Below are 14,588 nucleotides of genomic sequence, written 5' to 3'. Positions count from 1 at the left end.
AGCAAACTGGAAGGCATTCTCTTTAAATTAGCCCTGTACATAGTGCATCAAAATACAGCTACTAGTTAACCAGCTAGGCAGAGAGCGAGCACTTCACGGCTAGCTGTGTAAGTTTGCTTACAGAGAAAAGTTACAAACTAAGCATTTTCTGCAACATACAGTGTACACTAATCATCTATAACATTCTCAAGTACTTACAGACAAATAATATCCAAGACTCAGGCGTGGGAACAATATACTTTCCAGAGCATGTGCCACTGTAGGTCTGTAATATACAGTAGTTTACTTTACTGCACTAACTGTGCTTTACTGCACTTTACTGCGCTTTTACTGCAGTTGCTAGGTACCAAATAGCCACTAGGTGGCGGCACACAATGGGAATCGACCCAATTTACTCAAACCCCTGAATTAACTGGAAAACTAACATAAATTGCTACAGAGAGACAGCACACTCCCCGCTTGGTACAATTCCATTGTACCACTACAGATACAAAATAAACCTAAAAAAAACGTCCTTTGGCTGCAAACATATTCAGAATCCGTTCTCTAGGTTTCTTCAGAAAGGAGGACTACAATCTCTGAGACTGGCCTCAGAAACACTTTGACAGTACCCTCCTTGACAATCTTCACCTCCACCTTGCGGACCCTCTTGTCCCTGCTCGGCAGAGTTTTGACAACCAGTCCCACTGGCCATTCATTTCTGTGTGCTTGGCTGTCTTTCAGCAAGACAACATCTCTCACTTTGACATTTGGCTTGTCTTCTGTCCATTTCCTACGGCTCTGTAGGGTGGACAAATACTCTCCTCTCCATCTCTTCCAAAAAGTGTCTGCAAGACACTGGACTTGCTTCCACTGCTTCCTGTGCAGCTCAGCCATGTCAAAGTTTCCAGAGGGGGCTGAAATAGCACTCATCTTTTGAGTCAGGAGCATCGCTGGGGTGAGGACTGCAGGCATGTCTGGGTCGGTGGACACCGGCACCAGGGGTCTTGCATTCATGATCGCCATGACTTCAGCCATGAGAGTGCTTAAGACGTCGTGTGTGAGACGAGTAGGTCCCGTCCGAAGCAGCGTAGCATCCAGAATACGCCTGGCAACACTGATGAGCCTCTCCCATGAACCACCCATGTGGGATGAATGCGGGGGGTTAAACACCCACGTGCATCCTTTCTTTTGGAGGTAGCTTCCTACCGCTGCATCGTCCGTGTGGATGTCCAACTCCTTACAGGCACCCACGAAGTTAGTCCCTCTGTCAGAGCGGAGAAGTTTGGCTGGACCATGGATTGAGAAAAACCTCCTCAGGGCATTGATAAAGCTGTCTGTTGACATGGATTCGATCAGCTCAATGTGCACAGCTCTGGTAGACATGCACATAAAGAGCACCGCCCAGCGCTTGCTGCCTGCACTACCTCCTCTTGTGCGACGCGTCATGATGGTCCATGGCCCAAAGACGTCAAGGCAGAGTGTTCTCCAGCTTGAGAATCGCTCGAAGCGTTGTGAGCCCAACTGAGATTCTGAGGCTTTGGTGACCAGGGTCGTAACTTCAGGCCGAATCTCAGTATCAGCTTCAGGCTCCACAAGGGTGAAGGGATTGGACTCAGGAGTCTCCTCTGTGTTGACATTAGACAGGAAAGAGGGGCCCGAGAACCAACTGCTTTGCTGTAGGTGTGCTGCTGGTATAGACCTGGTAGCATGGTCTGCAGGGTTCAGGTCTGTGGAGACATAGCACCACTGGTCAGGGTGAGTGGATCGTCTGATACGAGTCACCCGGTTGGAAACATACACATAAAACCTTCTTGTGGAGTTGTGGATGTAACTAAGTACAATCTTGCTGTCCGTGAAGAACTTGACGGCGCCCACATCGATGTCAATCTCGTCTCTGATCAACTCGCACAGTTGAACAGCCAACACAGCTGCACAAAGCTCGAGACGTGGAATGGTATGGGCAGGCCGAGGGGCCAACTTGGACTTCCCCATAACGAATCCCACATGGTATTTCCCATCGGTGCCAGCTGCTCTCAAGTAGGCCACAGCTCCTATTGCTACTGTGGAAGCGTCTGAGAAGATGCACAGCTCTCTTCTCTGTGTTGAAGACAGCGAGCCTGGAATGTAGCACCTCTCTATGTGCAGGTCTTCGAGAGCCTTCAAGGACTCCTTCCATAGGTTCCATTTTGCTTCTTTTTCTGGGAGGAGTGGAGCATCCCACTCACTCTGATCCGATGAGAGTTCCCGTACTAATGCTTTTCCTTGCATTGTTATGGGAGCTACGAACCCCAAAGGGTCGTACAAACTGTTGACTGTGGACAGGACGCCTCTCCGTGTGAATGGCCCTTCTTCACGGGACGCCAGGAATGTGAAGCTGTCTGTTTCCAGGTTCCAGGAGAGCCCCAGGCTCCGTTGAAGGGGGAGAGGATCCACTCCAAGGTGCAAATCCTTCAGATCCTTAGCACGGTCCTCTGCAGGGAAGGCTTCCATCACCTGTCCACTGTTCGATGCTACCTTGTGTAGTCTCAGGTTGGACTCTGCCAACATCGCTCTGGTTCTTGTCAGGAGATCTATTGCTTCTTCAGGTGTGGTAACCGAGGTAAGACCATCGTCAACATAGAACTGTCTCTCAACAAAATGCTTCGCATCGGAGCCATATTCTTGCTCACCTTTCTGAGCAGCTCGCCTCATGCAGTAGATAGCCACAGCAGGTGAAGGGCTGTTTCCAAACACGTGGACCTTCATCCTGTACTCCACCACATTCTTGTTGATGTCGTTGTCCTCATGCCACAGGTAGCGGAGATAGTCCCTGTGGTCTTCTCGGACGACGAAGCAATAAAACATTTGCTGCACATCTGCTGTCAGGGCTACAGGTTCTTTCCTGAACCGCAGAAGAACTCCCAACAAGGTGTTGTTCAAGTCTGGGCCGCTGAGGAGTACATCGTTCAGAGACACTCCTTTACATTCAGCACTTGAATCGAACACAACTCGTAACTGGTCTGGCTTTTGTGGGTGATACACACCGAATGTTGGCAGGTACCAGTGTTCTTTACCTTCCTCCAGAGGTGGAGCAGGCTCGGCTTGGTCGTTGTCCAGCATCTTCTGCATGAACTCTATGTAATGGCCCTTCATTTCTAGCCTTTTCTCCAGTGTTCTCCTGAGTGAGCAGAGGCGCTTCATAGCTTGTTCCCTGTTACTCGGAAGACGGCGTCTGGGAGAGTGAAATGGTAAGGGTGCCACCCAGCTGTGTCCATCGTCCTGGTAAACCTCCTCATCCATGATGGTTAGGAAAGCTTTGTCGTCCATGGATAGTGCTGGCTTGTCATCATCCTTGGACCTTTCAAACACTGAGCATCCTAGGCTGTCTGTGCTCACAGTGAGGCCTGCCTCTTCCTCACAGGCAGAGGAGGTTGACCTATGATGCTGCGTCATGCCATCGTAGTCTTCCTTTACCTGGATCCTGTTTGGGCATGGGCTGAGAAAGGATGTGCGACCGTTGTGCAACACGTTTGCTTTATAGAAGTTGACACCCGCTGGTTTGTGCACTGTTCCCAGGCAAACTCCACCCACGAGGACCCATCCCAGGTCAAGCCGCTGCGCATAAGGAGCATTGTGGGGCCCGTTGATTTGCTCACGCACCTTGTGCACCCTTAAGATGCCTCTTCCCAAGAGCAGGAGGATTGGAGCGTCTGGGTCCACAGCTGGAATCTTGTTGGCAACTGGCTGTAGGTGGGGCTGATGGCGTGCGACCTCTGGGGAGGGAATTTCCATCCTATCATCTGGCATCATGTCACACTCAATTAAGGTGGGGAGGGGAAGCTGTAGTTTCCCATCCATGGACTCGATCATGAAGTTCCCAACTCTCCTACTCGTAGTCTCTGTTGTCCCTGAACAGGTTTTTAGCGTGTACGGAGCTGCGCTGGCCTTGACTTCAAAGAGATTGAAGAATTCTGTCTTCGCTAGAGACTTGTTACTTTGCTCATCAAGCACTGCATACATTTTGATTGCCTTCTCCTTTCTCCCTGAAGGATATGCTTTAACCAAGCAGATTTTGGAGCATGAGCGTGGGCTGCTTGCATTTCCACAAACCTCTGTACACTTGGAGGTGACTGAAGAAGATGTGCTTTCGCTTTGCTCCCCGCTATCCTCTTTGTCAACTGCAGCACTCTCGGTGGTTGAAGGAGGAGGACCTGGATGCAGGGCTGCGATGTGTTTTTCACTGTTGCACTCAAAGCACTTGATTGTCGCCTTGCAGTCTTTCGCCATGTGCACAGTCGACCCACAACACCTGAAGCAGATGCGATTCTCTTTCAGGTATGATTTGCGCTCATCAATAGGCTTGTCTCTAAAGCTTCGACACTTTTTGAGTGGGTGGGGCTTCTTGTGTATTGGACACTGACGATCTGGGTCATCCACTTTATTCCCAGCAGAACTGGATTGGTTGACTGAGGGTTCGGCTGGAACATCTGTTTTGTGCACGCTCACAGAGGCTTTGTTGCTGTACTTTGTGGGTTTCTCTGTTCTCGAAGGAGCGTAACTGCTGGAGGTGGAGAAAGTGAAACTTGGATCATTCCTCACCTTTGCCTGTTGTTGGACGAACCTGGAGCAGAGAGAGAAGGGGGGAAATGCCACTCCATTGTCCTCCTTGTACTTGGATCCGTTAGCTATCCATTTCTCTTGAAGGTTGTAGGGGAGCTTTTCCACTATTGGGTTTACCCCACGAGCTGTATCCAAATACGAGAGGCCGGCCAGGTAACCTTCTCCCTTGGCACACTCCAGTTCGAGGAGAATGTCGCCCAGTTCTCGGAGCTCGACATTATCTTTGTTGGTTAGCTTCGGAAAGTCCTCAATCTTCTTGAGCACTGCGTGTTCAATGACTTCTGGTGTCCCATAACAGTCTTCGAGACGTTGCCAAACCAGGTTGAGGCCTGCTGTGGGATTGCGGACGTGCGCTGAGCGAATTCTCTTCACCTGTTCTGACGACTCAGCTCCGAGCCACTTTGTCATCAAATCTAGTTCTTCTCTGGCTGACAGATTCAAGTCCTTGGTGGTACTCAGGAAGGACGCTTTCCATGACCAATAATTTTCAGGACGGTCATCAAATTCTAGAAGGCCTGAACTTAACAATTCTCGGCGGATAAGGTACCTAGCGAGGTCTTGTGCACCTTGTGGCTCGGGTGAGGACTGCTTGGCTGGATTGGCCGAGTGCTGTGGAGGTCTCTGCAGGTAAGTCTTACTTGTTTCTTCTCCTTTAAGCTCAGTGTCTCCAAAAACAGGCTGTTTGCTACTGTGGTGAGTAGCTGGTTCTGCATCGAGATACCTGGATGTTTCCTTGAAGAACAATTTGGAGTGTTGTTGGACATACTCACTTGTACGTTGCACTGGACTGAGGGGCTGTTCTAGAACATATGCTTCATGGCTGGGCTCCCCGCCTTCGTTCTCCTCACCTTCTTCATAAGCTTCAGCTTCAGCGGCAGCGGCAGCTCTCTGGCTTTGGAGAATGTGGAGACTGGCGTCGAGCTCAGCTCTCTGCTTCATCGCACTAGCATCGAGGTCAGCTCTCTGCTTCATCACACTAGTGTCGAGGTCAGCTCTCTGCTTCATCACACTAGCTTCATTTTCAGCGAAGGACAATTGAGCCTGGGCAGCTTGCTTTGGCGGCTGCAGAAGCTGTCGATGACGATGGTCTGCTGGACCGCCGAGATGATCTAGAGGATGCTTTAGAGGACTGTGACTTGACATCATTTGCTCGGAGAGGCTCATGCTTCTCGATTGGCTGGTCGACGTCCTCTATGGTATATTGTCTTCCTGAGCGTAGACTCATGGTAGCTGAATGGTATCTTCTTGTGCTTGAGCCCGCTGTGCTGTTGTCTTTTTACTTTTCTGCCCTCGCAGCGCGTTCCTATGCAGAGCTAGACAGGTAGCTAACAACTTGATATCTTCCCATAAAAATCACAAGGCTTGACTTTTCTTGTAAAGCTTTACTGAAAGATTCTTATTGTAAAACTGAAATACAACACAGAAATGGAAGCACACATTAGTATACAAGCGCATAACTGATATGCATACACAAATTTAGGTACGCCTGAGCAACACAGTACATTTGGCATGTAAATTACCAAACACGTGGAAACACAGCTTACTGTGAATATACATTTAGCAAACTGGAAGGCATTCTCTTTAAATTAGCCCTGTACATAGTGCATCAAAATACAGCTACTAGTTAACCAGCTAGACAGAGAGCGAGCACTTCACGGCTAGCTGTGTAAGTTTGCTTACAGAGAAAAGTTACAAACTAAGCATTTTCTGCAACATACAGTGTACACTAATCATCTATAACATTCTCAAGTACTTACAGACAAATAATATCCAAGACTCAGGCGTGGGAACAATATACTTTCCAGAGCATGTGCCACTGTAGGTCTGTAATATACAGTAGTTTACTTTACTGCACTAACTGTGCTTTACTGCACTTTACTGCGCTTTTACTGCAGTTGCTAGGTACCAAATAGCCACTAGGTGGCGGCACACAATGGGACTCGACCCAACTTACTCAAACCCCTGAATTAACTGGAAAACTAACATAAATTGCTACAGAGAGACAGCACACTGTTGTTGTCAAGTAAACATAAATCCAAATATTACATTGCAGTATTTTTAATGCATTCTGTTATGTGCATTAGTGTTTTGTTTTTAAAAGCAGAAGCATTTCCACAATTGCAGACAGGGGGTTATTTTAGCCTAATCTGCCTGGTGGGAAACGGACAGGATCAGCTCGGCTGCGTGTAAAGTTAAGGCACACAGGATTGGGGGCAAGGTACTGACTTGGATAGAGAACTGGTTGACAGACAGGAAGCAAAGAGTTGGAATAAACTGGTCTTTTTCCGAGTGGCGGGCAGTGACTAGTGGGGTACCGCAGGGATCAGTCCTAGTACCCCAGCTACTCACAATATATATTAATGATCTTAGACGAGGGAACTAGATGTAATATCTCCAAGTTTGCAGACGACACAAAGCTGGGTGGGCGTGTGTGCTGCGAGGAGGATGCCGAGAAACTCCAGTATGATTTGGACAGGTTGGATGATTGGGCAGATGCATGGCAGATGCAGTATAATGTGGATAAATGCGAGGTTATCCACTTTGGTGGCAAAAACAGGAAGGCAGATTATTATCTGAACGGCAATAGATTGGGAGAAGGGGAAGTGCAACGAGACCTAGGTGTCCTTGTGCACCAGTCACTGAAAGTAAGCATGCAGGTGCAGTAGGCGGTTAAGAAGGCAAATGGCATGTTGGCCTTCGTAGCGAGAGGGTTCGAGTACAGGAACAAGGATGTCTTGCTGCAGTTGTACAGGGCCTTGGTGAGACCACATCTTGAGTATTGTGTGCAGTTTTGGTCGCCTTATCTGAGGAAGGATGTTCTTGCCATGGAAGGAGTGCAGCGAAGATTCACCAGGCTGATACCTGGGATGACAGGAATGACGTATGAGGAGAGATTGGGTCGATTGGGCTTATACTCGCTGGAGTTTAGAAGAATGAGAGGGGATCTCATTGAAACGTATAAAATTCTAACAGGACTAGACAGACTAGATGCAGGAAGGATGTTCCCAATGGCGGGGGAATCCAGAACCAGGGGTCACAGGCTAAGGATAAGGGGTAAGCCATTTAGGACTGAGATGAGGAGGAATTTCTTCACCCAATGAGTGGTGAACCTGTGGAATTCTCTACCACAGAAGGCAGTTGAGGCCAATTCATTAAATATATTCAAGAAGGAGTTAGATATATTTCTTAAGGCTAAAGGGATCAAGGGATATGGGGAGAAGGCAGGAACAGGGTACTGAGTTTGGATGATCAGCCATGATCTCATTGAATGGCGGAGCAGGCTCGAGGGGCCGAATGGCCTACTCCTGCTCCTATCTTCTATGTTTCTATACCCACAAACAGCCCTGGCTGTTACTGCCTTACACTGAAGTACCTCGACCTGTCATTTGCATTTGTATATTTGTGGCTGCCTCATGAATTAAACTAGCCATTACTTTATTTTCTCAGTCTTGATCAATCTCCACACTAACATATAATTTCAAAGCCTCTCAAATTGCTCACTAAATCTTATGATTTTATTATACTGGTAATATTTAAAGTAAATCTTTCCAATTTGCTGTAAGGCTTTGCTGCACAAAAGCTGAGTAACCATTCAAGCTCAGCATTAACTCCATCTGCTACAGGCATTCTGCCTTCGTGCTAGCCTTTTGAAGAGGAAGACCAGTTAACTACTGGGAAGCCCCAAGGATCCAGAACTGATATTTACCATTTTCATTCCACAAATGTGGAAATACAGTTGAATAAAATATTTTGCTTAGTGTTTTTGTACACTTTCTGCCTGTCTCCATAGAAGGTGCGACATGCAAGCTGTTACTCTCTTCTCCATCAGGAATACAGGATAAGAACAACATGCATTCTTCCCCCAGCATTCCTACATACAATAAAAGGTGCAGGGCACATTTGGAGTGACATGCTAACACCTTTCATTTAACACTTGCAAGTTCTGCTCCAACTCAGTATTGTCACCACAAATACCAGAAGTGTTGTACCTCTAATATTCTTCACCGGTTAAGGTTTTGCATAACCATCAGGAGAAGACCATGACAGGCAGAGGCCCTACAACCACCAAGACCCTGAGTCTGCAGGAGGAGAAAGTATTGGAAAGATTTGGCAAGACTGAGCTTGGAAGCATGGTACTCAGCTTTTGCATCTTTCCGACACTCCTGATTTCCTCCTCCTTGAATCCACACTCATTAAGCAGCAGTATAACAAAATAAAATGTCTTACGCTCTTGACTCTCTTTGAAGGTATTGTCTTGGGGGTGCATTATAACTAGCTGTCTTTTTCTCTTTCTGTAGGTTCTTTCCAAGATGAGGACTGAGTGCAAATTGGCAACACTGTATCTTGCACATAGAATCATAGAATGATATAGCACAGAAGGAGGCCATTCGGCCCATTGTGCCTGTGTCGGCTCTTTGGGAGAGCCATCCAATTAGTCGCACTACCCTGCTCTTTCCCCATAGCCCTGTAAATATTTTCCCTTCAAGTATTTATCCAATTGCTTTTTGAAAGTAACTACTGAATCTGCTTCCACCGCCCCTTCAGGCAGTACATTCCAGATCACAACAACTTGCTGTGCAACAATATGTTTCCTCATGTCGCTTCTGATTCTTTTGCCAATCACCTTAAATCTGTGTCCTATGGTTACCGACCAATCTGCCACTGGAAACAGTTTCTCTTTATTTACTCTCTCAAAACCCTCCATGATTTTGAACACCTCTATCAAATCTCCTCTTAACCTAATCTGCTCTAAGGAGAACAACCCTAGCTACTCCAGTCTTTCCACATAACTGAAGTCCCTCATCCCTGGTACAATTCTAGTAAGGATGCGACTGCTGCCAACAAACCAGAAGTAGTTGCGCATGCGCAGTCTGTGATTTTTTGGAATCCGATTTTTTAAAACAAACTGTTGGGTGATAATATGCTGTGAAGCCATTTGCAGCGACTCTTCATTGCTCCGTGAACAGGCTATCACGGTCATATTTTGTATAGATTCTGTTTACTTTTAAATTGGGATGAAACTTTATAAAATTAACGTGGACACCATGTCGTCTGGAGAAAGTTTGGAGGCTCAGTTTGAGTTTAATGCATTTCTGGCGAACAGAGAAATGTCGGGATCAGGGAGCGGGTCTGAAATGTCAGGAAAACAGAGCGGGTCTGAAATGTCGGGAGCAGGGAGCAGGCCTGAAATGTCGGGAAAACGGAGCGGGGCTAAAATGTCGGGAACAGGGAGCAGGCCTGAAATGTCAGAAACAGGGAGCGGGCCAAGCAGAAACATCATTGAAATTTCCAGATTAATGCACAGAACGCTTCTGCGCAGCTTCCGGTGCGTTGGCAGGAGTCACTCCGTTCTAGTAAATCTCTTCTGCACCCTAAGGCCTTGACATCCTTCCTAAAGTGTGATGCCCAGAATTTAACACAACTGAGGCCTAACCAGTGTTTCATAAAGGTTTAGCATGACTTCCTTGCTTTTGTACTCTACGCCTCTATTGATAAAGCCAAGGATCCCATATGCTGTTTAACAGCATTCTTAACTTGACCTGCCACCTTCAAAGAGTTGTGCACAGAGACTCCCAAGGTATCTCTGTTCCTGCATCCCTTTTAAAATTGTACCTTTTATTTTATTGCCTCTTCTCATTCTTCCTACCAAAATGTATCACTTCACACTTCTCTGCGTTAAATTTTATCTGCCATGTGTCTGCCCATTTCACCAGTCTGTCTATGTCCTCCTGAACTCTGTTACTATCTGCCTCATTGTTTACTGCATTTCCGAGTTTTGTTTCATCTGCAAACTTTGAAATTATGCCTTGTATACCCAAGTCCAGGTCATTAATACATTTCAAAAGAATGTTGTGTCAAGCAGTCCCGCCTCCATCCAGCATCAGCCCAGCAACTGGCATTCCAGAGGAGGCAATTAGTGCCTTGAGGCAATCAGGTCTCCAGCTGCTGTGCCCAGCACCAGTAACGTGGCTGCAGAAAGAGCCCATGAAGTGGTTCCCCTCAAGGTGGATACACATTCTCCCACTGAGGCCAGGCCAGGATTGAGCAAGTGCCCGAGGACAGGCAGACACTGGCAGCCACTGCATGGTCACACGTGGTCCTAGCTGTTTCAGGGCAATCTGGGGCCTCTGTACCCAGAGTATCGGACACCACGACCACCTCAGCAAATTCACAGCACCCACTTCCTCTTGCCACCGTAGTTAGTCCAACCAATCAGGAAGCATATATCACAGTTTAAGATCAAATAGTAGATCTCATACACCTTACACAGTTGTCAAGGGAAAGCACAGATGTAGAGAATAGATCAGAGCACTTTGTGTGGGCACATGAATAAATTATTAAACTTTATTCCCTTTTCTTCGGTGTTTCAATACTTTTATGTGGGAATGGGATAAAAGCTACCAGCTTGAAGAGCAGTAGCCTTACCCCTGCTATACCATCCAAAATAGAGCATTATACTGGCAGTGGAGCTGGTAAAATGGGTTTGGAAGGCCTTCCTTTGGATCCCTGCCTCTAAATCAGCCTGTGGAAATTTTCCTTTTCTACACAGCAGGGATCTTACCACCCATCATCTTGCTGCATTTAGACAATGATAGAGGGCAAAACTAGGCAAATTAGCCCAATTCCAACCTTCTGACCACAGTACCACTGACCCCAAGGAACAGAAGACGGGTGGCCGCACACTGTCGCAATAGTGGGAAGAAGCATGCCACTAAAGGAGGCAGAGAACCTGGTTGTTCCATCTCTGCAGTGATATGAGATTTGTGCTCATTCAGAGCCCTTGCTTACAAAATCTATAGGTATTCTTCAGGAAGCTTCTGCTCCCTTTAACCATCACTCCTTCCCCCTCTAATGCTGCAGCAAGTGTCCCACTGCAGCATCGCTAGGATTCCCTCCTGTGCAGGCTCCCTGTGCACAGAAGAGCTACTGCCTGAAGCCCAGCCTGTATGCATAGAATATACAGCACAGAAACAGGGTATTCAGCCCAACTAATCTGTGCAGGTGTTTGTACTCCACACAAGTCTTCTCCCATTCCATCTATCTCATTTCAGCATAGCTTTTTACATCTGGTGGCAAACTGAAAAAGACAGGCACAAAGAAATCACGAGAGCAATGAGAAGCTTTACCAATGTATCAATACCATTGCACGAAAAGCCAGAGTTACTATAAGCCAATGGCCACAACTTGCAATTATACAGCATCTTTAACGTAGAATAAAGTAGAATACACACACAAACAAAAAATTATACACACACAGTAACTGATAGATAACAATCATTCACTCCATAACGTATTCTCACAGAATATCAGAAACATTGGATGGCAAGATGAGCTGTAAGAATCCTACCTGCTGATAAGCTCTGTAAATGACATCAAAAGTGAAGGCTTGGGGCATTTCACTAGCCCTGTATTTGGTACGTTCCAGTGAGTGATCAAGATAGCCTTCTGGGTTGGTTGCAACGACAGTGGAAACAAGTGGTCTGATAACCCCCGCTGCCTAAAAACAAAGACACAACTTTATAATGCATTTTCTTAAATGAATGAAAGGAATGGACAGACAGGCAAATGAACCTCAAAGTGCCACCAATCGTTCAATTTTATAGTTTGAAATAAAACATGCATCAAAAAATTAAAAATTTTCTGATATATTGCACACATTGGTTATGGGAAATATGAATTTAAATGGGACATCAGGCACTGATTTTATCTGTATACATTTTATAAATTGCTTGAACAGTTGAATAGTTGGACAAAAGGATTGTTTTGTTCACTGCAGGATGTTGCTATTCAAAATCTTCCATTGCTGTATATATATGACATCATAAAAAAATTAAAGAGTTAATAGAGTGCAGTTGAAATTGGAACCCAATACATGTTAGATAACAATTGGCTGAAGAGTATGTACAAAGCTGTAATGCACACTCAGGGTTCAGATGACATCACAAATCAGAAAAGTGAAACATTAATGCTTTATAAATCACCAGTATTATTGTCTTGAATACTTTCTTAGTCATTTAAAACTTTTATTGTACTTTATATCTACATTTTGTGACACCAATTTCTTTCTTACGGTTGATAACCTGGTCACCACTTTTGCCATGTGGCTCCAATACACATGACAGGAAAAGAGGGAATGTATTTTACAAGGCTTATCGAAGGGAATAAAAACTGAAGATGGCTGTGTAGGCCACCATACTAATATCTTCCATAGATTGTGTATAACCCACTTGATTAACTCTTCCCTTGCTCAAGAAGAGATCTGTGACATTTCTCCCAGTCCACCCCCCACAGACAATTAAATCAAAACTTCAGAATATCTAAAACAAAAGCAAAAAACTACAGATACTGTTTTATTCACTCTTGACTACGTATGCCTTTCTTTGCATGATTTTTATTATTGGCTATCCAGACAGGAAGAGAAGATTTATTGAACAAATAATATATGTTTAACACTCGTATGAGATAAATGCCCCGATAATCTGTTTATTTTAAGCCTGTTGTGTGAGGGATAAATGTTGTCCATGAAGTTCTTTTTATTCGTTCATGGGATGTAGGCATCGCTGGCAAGGCCAGCATTTGTTGCCCATCCCTAATTGCCCTTGAGAAGTCGGAAGAACTCCCCTGCTCTTCTTCAAACGGGATCGTTTCTGTCCACCTGTGTGGGCAGATGGGGTCTTGGTTTAACATCCCATCTAAAAGACAGCACCCCTGACAGTGCAGCGCTCCCTCAATATTGCACTGAAGTGTCAGCCTAGATTATATGCTCAAATCTCTGGAGTGCGGCTTGAACCCGTGATCTTCTATGCAGAGGCGAGAGTGCCATCACTGAGCCAACGCTGACACGTGCATGATGTTTACATCACATTGTATTAACCACCACACACTGTAGCAAGACATAAAGTGACCAACAAAGATTAACTTGGATTAATAGTTTGGCTGATCTGCAAACTTGAGGACAAAACTAATAAATGAAAGCCAGCAGGGACTTGTTAAAGGCAAATCGTGTTTGACTAACTTGATTGAGCTCTTTGATGAGGGTAGTGTGGCTGATGTTGTCTCTATGGACTTTCCAAAGGCGTTTGATAAACTACCGCATAATAAACTTGTTAGCAAAATTGAAGTCCATGGGGTTAAAGGGGCAGTAGTTGGGTGGATATGATATTGGTAATGGGACAGAATGCAGAGAGTAGAGGTGAACAGTTGTTTTTCAGGCTGGAGGGAAGTGTGCAGTGGTGTCCCCCAGGGGTCAGTGTAGGGTCCACTGCTCTTTTGATATATATTAATGACCTGGACTTTGGTATACAGGGCATAATTTTGAAGTTTGGAGATGATACGAAACTCGGAAATGTAGTAAACAGTGAGGAGGATAGTAATAGACTTCAGGAGGACATAGACAGACTGGTGAAATGGGTAGATACATGGCAGATGAAAGTTAAAGCGCATAAGTATGAAGTGATGCATTTTTGTAGGAAGAATGAGGAGTGGCAATATAAACTAAATGGTACAATTTTAAAAGGGGTGCAAGAACAGAGAGACATAAAAACATAGAAACATAGAGATAGGAACAGGAGTAGGCCATTCGGCCCTTCGAGCCTGCTCCGCCATTCAATGAGATCATGGCTGATCTTCATCTGAGATCTTAGCTGATCTTACCAGTTCAGTACCCCGTCCCCGCCTTTTCTCCGTAACCCTTAATCCCCTTAGCCTTCAGAAATATATCCAATTCTCTCTTGAAAATATTTATTGAATTAGCCTTCACAGCCCTCTGTGGCAGGGAATTCCACAGGCTCACCACTCTTTGAGTGAAGAAATTCTTCCTCATCTCTGTTTTAAATGATTTGCCCGCTATTTTTAGACTGTGGCCCCTGGTTCTGTGCTCCCCTGCCATTGGAAACATTCTCTCTGAATTCAGCCTGTCCAGGCCTGCCATAATTTTATATGTTTCGATGAGATCCCCTCTCAATCTTCTAAACTCCAGTGAGTACAAGCCCAAACTATTCAATCTC

At 45.7% G+C, this 14,588-nt stretch overlaps 1 protein-coding gene across 2 annotated transcripts in view; it reads right to left on the bottom strand.

Annotated features, from left to right (window-relative positions):
• LOC147117420 (D-ribitol-5-phosphate cytidylyltransferase-like) overlaps window positions 1-12,143 on the bottom strand; it is a 109,007-nt gene extending 96,864 nt beyond the window's left edge. Inside the window, exon 1 of one of the 2 annotated variants that reach the window (XR_015078448.1) lies at window positions 11,930-12,143. Coding sequence is in view for 1 of the 2 variants with exons in the window: in XM_085988396.1 (XP_085844522.1) it covers window positions 11,930-11,977 (48 nt within the window). In the remaining variant the exon portion in view is untranslated. The remainder of the gene's footprint in view (window positions 1-11,929) is intronic. The other variant, XM_085988396.1, reaches the window with a different exon arrangement.
• Between the last annotated feature and the right edge of the window lie 2,445 nt (window positions 12,144-14,588).

The sequence above is a fragment of the Somniosus microcephalus genome, chromosome 5, assembly GCF_052327205.1.
Source record: "Somniosus microcephalus isolate GS21.2 chromosome 5, FLI_Smic_1.0, whole genome shotgun sequence".
In the NCBI taxonomy this organism is placed as follows: domain Eukaryota; kingdom Metazoa; phylum Chordata; class Chondrichthyes; order Squaliformes; family Somniosidae; genus Somniosus; species Somniosus microcephalus.
This window is presented reverse-complemented; position numbering and strand designations above follow the sequence as displayed.